This window comes from Cyprinodon variegatus, unplaced genomic scaffold, assembly GCF_000732505.1.
Source record: "Cyprinodon variegatus isolate N-32 unplaced genomic scaffold, C_variegatus-1.0 Scaffold605, whole genome shotgun sequence".
In the NCBI taxonomy this organism is placed as follows: domain Eukaryota; kingdom Metazoa; phylum Chordata; class Actinopteri; order Cyprinodontiformes; family Cyprinodontidae; genus Cyprinodon; species Cyprinodon variegatus.
The window spans coordinates 209816-217566 of record NW_015151058.1 but is presented as its reverse complement, the minus strand read 5'-3'; the positions used below and the strand labels follow the sequence as shown (position 1 = coordinate 217566).

General features: G+C 36.1%; 2 protein-coding genes across 3 annotated transcripts in view; one reads left to right on the top strand and one right to left on the bottom strand.

Annotated features, from left to right (window-relative positions):
• Positions 1 to 4877, bottom strand: part of LOC107096196 (diacylglycerol O-acyltransferase 1-like) — a 17853-nt gene extending 12976 nt beyond the window's left edge. Inside the window, exons 1-2 of the mRNA XM_015392749.1 lie at positions 4434 to 4877; positions 1944 to 2031 (exon numbers count right to left, since the gene is read on the bottom strand). Of these exons, the coding sequence (XP_015248235.1) occupies positions 1944 to 2031; positions 4434 to 4699 (354 nt within the window). The 5' untranslated portion in view covers positions 4700 to 4877. The remainder of the gene's footprint in view (positions 1 to 1943; positions 2032 to 4433) is intronic.
• Positions 4878 to 6651: 1774 nt separating this feature from the next.
• LOC107096195 (TBC1 domain family member 20-like) overlaps positions 6652 to 7751 on the top strand; it is a 15336-nt gene continuing 14236 nt past the window's right edge. For both annotated transcript variants that reach the window (XM_015392748.1, XM_015392746.1), the window contains exon 1: positions 6652 to 6873. In XM_015392748.1, the coding sequence (XP_015248234.1) occupies positions 6807 to 6873 (67 nt within the window). In that variant the 5' untranslated portion in view covers positions 6652 to 6806. The remainder of the gene's footprint in view (positions 6874 to 7751) is intronic.

Sequence of the window (7751 nt, the reverse complement as noted above, 5' to 3'; positions counted from 1 at the left end):
CGGTCACTTAGAATACATTGAACGAGCAGGATGGCGGAATATTGACCCGTTTTTGTGGACTTTTATGGACCTTTCAATATCGGGCGCCATAGACCTCCATTATTTGAATGTCAGCAGACAGCAAGAAGCCTCCCAGATCTCCAGATGCATTTGAGATATCAAAAAAGTACTTCAGAGTGTTGTTCAGCATGGGGGTGAGTAGAAAATGAAGGCTAATCATGTTTTTGGTAAACTATTCCTTTAAGTCTTCAGTGGACGTTACTTTATAACCCCTCATGGCTAGAGTTACCCATTATATATGTGCACCTTTAAAACAAACATGTTGCCCTTCCCCTAGATTTTCCAATAAAATGTATGGCGAGACCACTATTATGTTCTCACATAATTTTTTTTCACCATTTCAAACAACCTATACTAAAGATGTTATTACCCTTCTCTCGATAAAATGTATGTCATTGTCATTAGATGAGAGGACAAGAGAGGTGGGACATTTAGTGATTGGTAGGATAAAAATAGAAGGAGATACTCTAACTGCATGAACTTTGTCCTACTAACACACAATTTTGATTCGGAAACACAGCTGCTATTAAAGGCCGAATCGTCAATTGATTCTGACAGGACAAAAGATAGCAAGTTATATTTTGGACTGAGTTAGTTTTACTTGGTACTCTTGCAAGTCTTAATCTCAGATTATATATAAACACAATTTAAACCAGATCTTAGGAAAATAAACACTTGCTTTTTCACAATTACTCTTTTGTTCCCCAGTTAATTTAGGAAAATAAAACAGAAAGATAAGCATAAATGTGTGGTATTTTCAAAAATATTTATACTTAATGAAGTCCAATGAAGAATATAAACATAAATAAGCTATATTACTTAAAATTTAGACTTTTATTAGCTAGTAAATAGAAAAATTAGACAACTAATGAATACAAATTAGGCAGGCAAGTTATTGGCTCAGTGTTTTATCTTCTCTCTGAGCATTAGCTCTAAAACAGAAAGCAAAGCAAGCTGGTGACCACAGAGCAAAACAGGGTGGTTAGAGGAATAAAAGCGTTCAAACAGGATTAATTTAGTCACAGTATGCAACTTAGGTTTGGTTTTAAGGAAAAACAACTCTGGGACAGTTTGCTGTAGGCAGCTTTCGAGCCTCACTGATTGCCATCATGTGAGCTAAAGATTTATGAGCATACATTAGTAAAAAATATTACTTGTTAGAATTTTGTTTAATATTAAGCAAATTAAATCCAATCTGAGAAGAATAAAAAAAGAAACTCTGGAGAACAGATGCTGCTTAAAACTGCTCTTCTTGATCATGCATGTATATATGTATAACTATTGTATAGTTAAGAAAAGCCATATCAGTCAATTAGATCAGAAACCTTTTCCAAAATGCATTTAGGATTACTTTCCTAATGCAAATCTATTTAGTTTATGTAAATGACATTTTGGCTAACAATTGGATACACAAAGAATTTGTTTATCTGTACCAAAACTTTTAACTTAACAGGATTGATCATTAATCAAACAATGGCACAATAACAGCTACAATACACTCAAATAGGAAGAACTGTAATCATACATTTTACCTGCAAACCTGTTGGACATATAATGTTCCCACAGCCCCCAGCACCTACTTATAAAATGTAATATCTCATTTCCAACTGAGTGAAAAAACAACTGATGGAAGCTGGGGCCCATTACGCAACTACAGCTGATGGAGAAATGTGTTAAACTTCTGTGTATGTTACAAGAAGAAAAATACAAAAAATTGGACATTAAAGCTCATGGATCTTTTTCCCAGAGTCATTATTTAGTACCAATAGACTAAATATCACCAGCCTGTTACTGAATCAGTTTAAATTTCCACATGTAGGCCAAAGGAAATGTGCCAATAGAGAAACTCATTTTTAAAAATCATTGCCCACACAGTTACTCACCAGCATGACGACACACCAGTTAAGGATTCCTCTGTAGTTGCTATAGCCGCTGGCTGAGCTCAGGAGAGATTCCTGAAGAACGTGGCAGCTGTAAAACAACATGAATATAACACTCAGGATTTCAACTTTAATGCCCATAATTCTGTTTGTTTAGGGATTAAATAAGTATTGAACAAGAAAAAAAAATTCAGCTTTGAAATTTTTATATAAAAAGACATAAGTTGATCAAAATGAATTTACCATAAAATATACAACATACTTATATACCCTCTATATGCTCTCTGAATTTATTTTAATATTCTTGTTGACAACTTATTCAGTGTTAATTAATAACAAATCTACCTGGGTAGACCATACCATATTTTGCATTTCTTTAAAGACACAGCTGCTGCTCTGCTAAGCTTTTAATAATCTATTAGACTAAAGTCTTTCTGTACCCCCTTATTGGGAGATAATTTGCCCTGAGTAAGTCACAAGTCACCATGATCCAATATCTACTGCATAAAGCAATGAAAGAGTTTTAAACGACTTGTTCAAAAGGTGGGTTGAAAAGGCAAGGGATCAAAAAGAATTGATAAAATGTATTTAGGCTTTTCATTCGATTTTTTTCTTCATGATTATACCTGAAAAAGAGGAAGGAAAGGAAGAGAAAGAAGTAGAGCGGGAAAAGGAAGACATTACAGGGAGAAGATTCAAATGTTAAGCCAGGATAGGATAAGAGCAATCATTCAAACCAGTCAATGGATTTCCACACAAAGTATTTCTTATAAAGTAGGGGTTTCCAGGTACAACTTTTTCCATTTCTGATAAGACGCTGATATTACAGCTTTGGTTACTGAACAACACTGATAATGACCCGAAATCAGCTCTTATCATTATTTTGTAGTTTGGAATGCTAGAAAATCTTTAAACAACTGACATTACTTAAATACAGAACAAGTCAACTGCTGTTGCAGTAATGTGTCTGCAGGATACAACTGATAAAAATGCTAAAGTGAACCGAATGAAGGTGCAGAATGCTGGAGCTGGGTGATTCAGCATGATATCTGAGATTTTAGATGCAGGCAGATATAATCTGCTATTCATTTTTTGACTGAAAGCGACCTGATTACCAATATCAATATCAAATTGAGACATCCCTTTTAAAAAGTGCAAGTTTTCTGCACTTTTTATACTTGATATAGATATTTATAACTAAGGGAAGGAGTGACTAAAAAAAAAAAAATAATAATCCCATTAATGCTGGACAATATCCTTTTTTTGAAGTTTACCATTAACATCAGTTAAAAGTTAGGGGAAAATAATTTGATGCTTGACTGACCTACATTTACATAGTTTTGTTGGATTAAATTCTACTACTGCCTTTTATCTATCAGAATTTTGGCAGCACAGGATTTCTCCTTGAGAAAAATAAAGCTTATTAGTCAATATCAGAAATGGTAGGTATGACTGTAAAAAGACTGGATCAGGAAAACAATTATAGGTGCATCTTTAATATTGGGAGCAAACATATTGTGTCCAATTTAGCAACAAGTTAGTCCTCTTAATTGAACTGGTTTTGTAATGTAGTCTATATGATGATGGCAACTTTTGATCCAAGGGGTAAATTTGAGGAATTAAAGCTGTAGCTGTAAGTAAGAATAGATTTACTGACAAAAAGACAACTGCTGTCTTAGTTGCACTTACAGTCACTTTCATTGCAATTTCAATGAATGACAGAGTAGCACATAAATATAAAGTTAAAGGAAAATGAGAAAGTTTTTATTCTTTTGCTATTACAAATCTTAAAGCAGTGGCTTAGCTTTGGATTTTGCACCATTTATCAACTCTGATAGGAGTTACAAGAAGGCCATGATTGAATGACAGCAATAATGGGCCCAGTAGACCATGAAGGAATCCAGCAAACCTGTAAAAATCTGATAAAATTGAAACACAGATGATGACAGGTGACTCCTACCACCCCCAGCTCAGCTGTTGAACACGGTGTAGAAGTATCAGGCTGTGGGGTTGCTATTCTTTAAAAGGGGTTGATGGGAAGATGCATGGAGTTAAATACAAAACAATTTAAGCTTGTTAGAATTCTGCACCTGAGAGTTGGTTAGACCATCACCAGCTGCAATAAGCAAACTAGTGACACAGCTGAATGAAAAACTAACCACACTTGCAAAATATCTAAACGTTATCTGATATGTGGTAAACATGTAACCCAATAAAAAAATGAATGAGGCATTAGATTGAATAATTATAATATAGTCTACTTTATAGCCAAATTAAAAGCTGGGTGTGATAGTGAAAATGTATTTCCAGATAAAGAGGATGCAAAGGAACATATATTTACATTATTTTGGATATTGTCCCATTATTAAATGCGCACCATCAAAAACCCAGATATGTTATTAGCCTACCAACATCTCAGAGGTAGCAGATGTGTAGAATTTTACGTAGGCCTAAATAATATTATTAATAATAAAACATTTAAAAATAAATGACCTGAGTTGGTCGTTGATGTCTTCCACAGCACTCCTCTGGCTGCTCCTGGACTGAGGCTCCTGTTTTCTCCCTGACTCCTCTCTGTCCACATTCCCATTGCTGCGCTGCTTGGAAGCCGCTGGTTTGGCTGCAGCAGAACCCACAGGAGGTTTCCCCCCTGCATCCTGCACCTTGGTGCCGTTGGCTTGTTTCACGCTGCCCGCTCCTCCACTACCGGAGGTGGTGGTCCTCCTCCTGCGTGTTGCGGGCCCTTTCGCGTCGCTCATTTCTGCGCTTTTCAGTCACGCAGCTTCTATCTACGCGGCATAGCTGGTATATAACTGTCGCTCCCTTTCTTTCTCCTTGCTGGAGCTCTATAACCCTGCTGGTGATGAAGGGGGAAAAGCAGGTTATTATTACCACCAAAGCTCAAGGTGCATTGACTCTGCTGGGTTGCCAGATCTCCGGTTCTTTGAGCAAACACCCCCTCCTATATTACAGACGCGCATAACAACTTCCGCATGTGAAGCGGTTCCTTTAAAAGTGATTTCCTCATCAGCATAAGAGATCTTTGAACCGCTCAATGCGTCAAACAAGCTTCTGGGGTCTTGTTTTTACCAGATTGTCCAGCAATGACTGCCAACTTAATCTTAAAGCAAGTGATGTTTCTCTTGTAAGGAAGAGGATTAGGGCCACTGAAAAAATTAATTTCAGTGTAATATTAGAATCTCAGAATTCTGACTTTTTTCTAAGAATTCTGACTTTAATCTCAGAATTCTGACTTTAATCTCAAAATTGTGACTTTAATCTCAGAATTGTGACTTTAATCTCCGAATTCTAACTTTAATCTCAGAACTCTGACTTTTTTTCTCTCAGAATTCTGACTTTAATCTCAGAATTCTGACTTTAATTTCAGAGTTCTGACTTTAATCTCAGAATTCTGACTTTAATTTCAGAGTTCTGACTTTAATCTCAGAATTGTGACGTTAATCTCCAAATTCTGACTGTAATCTCAGAATTGACTTTTTTTCTCAGAATTGTGACTTTTTTCTCCGAATTCTGACTATAATCTCAGAAATCTGACTTTATTTTCAGAATTGTGACTTTAATCTCAGAATTGTGACATTTTCTCTCAGAATTCTGACTTTAATCGCAGAATTGTGACTTTTTTATCAGAATTCTGACTGTTTTCTCAAAATTCTGACTTTAATCTCAGAATTGTGACGTTAATCTCCAAATTCTGACTGTAATCTCAGAGTTAAATTTTTTCTCAGAATTGTGACTTTTTTCTCTGAATTCTGACTATAATCTCAGAATTCTGACTTTATTTTCAGAATTGTGACTTTAATCTCAGAATTGTGACTTTAAACTCAGAATTGTGACTTTATTCTGAATTCTGACAGCTAGTAAACATGTAAGCATCAAGCCTTAGCCATGTCTGTTTTAAAGACTAAACTAGCTCTGTTGTTTTAATGAGCTTCCGCTCCTCCATTAACGAAATAGCATCACCAGGGACCCTCGGGCATGTCATTTTTCACTAATGTGTTACTGGCCCTCCCAAACAACTCACATCTTTGTCAGTGAAGCTGACAGGAGTGTCTTGCTTCTCCTCACACTTTCACTATGAAATAGAGGTTTAAGGTTGAATCTATTACCAAAAAGAAACCGCAACTCTGAGAACTCATCCTACTGAACAACTTGGCCACACAACAACAACTAATGTCTAACATTTGTGGAATATCATGCAAATTTTAAGATATATGGGGCCACCAAGGCTCCTGAGATGGGTTAGTTGGTGTGGCGGGAAAGTTTGTTGATTGCTGTGTGTTTTATATGCAGTATGAAGCAGATTTATCCCACTTTTAAGGAGGATGCTGTCCAAGAGAGGTTTAATGGATTGGAGAAACAATGTATTTATTTATTTGTTTATTTAATCTTGTGTCCCTTACTCTCAAGAAGGTTTTACTAATAATACAATTGTTGGGCAAGAATAAACACTTTAAATGAGCTGTACAAATGTATTCAGATAGGTGGTAAAATGCTTTAAATAACCGTAAAATCTTTTAAAATTGGTTTTAAAAGTCACTTTCGATATTCTAACAGGGAGACAATCTGCAGGACTACAAATACTACAGTCAAGTTAGGTTGGCCTCCTCCTCGTCACTCAGCCAATCACTGGGCTGTCACGTGATAATTTCGTCCAATCGGAGTGTGGCAGACAGTGCTAGGTTGACTCAGTCGGTAACAGCTGTTGACAGGAGCGGTGTCGTTTATATGAATTTACACACGCATACAATTGGCCCCCTGTTTGTATTAAAATCCTGTTTTTAATGTTTTCTTTTTTTATATGGAACACCGTTTTAGTAACAATTTAGTAGCCTTTACTTAAAAGGAATGAGAAAACACAAGAGGAAGAAACAAGGAGGATTTGGGGGCAGTGAGAATGGATGTGTCACAAGAGGTTAGTGCATTTCATAGCTAACACATTTATGTACATAAAAAGGCTTTTCTTCTACTAAAACTTACCCAGCAATTTTAAAGTTTAGGGGTAGTAGATAAATCGTTAAGTTAACAAGTACCAGGCTTAAATATCATTTTACGTAAGCAGCCAGGTCTGGATACTAATCTGGGGTTAAAGGAGTTTCCCTTTTTACCTGACAACAAATCACCCAAAATCTTTTCTTCACAAGATTTAATCTGGGGGACAAAAAGAAGAAAGAAATGAATGTTTAAGTGGTGCTTGCGTGGCAGTCTGAGCTGCTAGAGCTGAAACTATCCTGAAGAATGACGGAAGTATGGATTTAATCCACAGAGAACCTGTCATTTGTGTCATTGTCCAGATTTCCAGACAAAGGCTCTTATATACGGTAACTAAAAGTCTTCAACTCACTGAGTCACTGAATTATTTGTCTCAGTTCTATAGTCCAATGACATAAATCCTCATGATTTTACTGGGTTAATATTATTATCATTGTATTAGAATGTTTAATTCTTTTCATGACTTATGTGCCTTAATATGGATTCTATTGCTTTGATATCCAAATGTTTACAAGAATATTTAGATTAAAGAGGACCTTTAAAAACAGTATTAACTGTTTGTGCTTTGTTACAAAATAAATACATTACCCATTTGAGTGGCAATTTGAAAACTGAAATTGATATATAGCTGATCAGTGGGGCAGTGGGTAGCACTGCTGCAGCAAGAACGGCCCGGGTTCTTTCTGCATCGAGTTTGCATGTTCTCCCTAAGCATGTGTGGGTTCTCTCCGGGTACTCCAGCTTCTTCCACAGTCCAAAAACATGACTGTTAGGTTAATTGGCCTCTCTAAATTCTCCTTA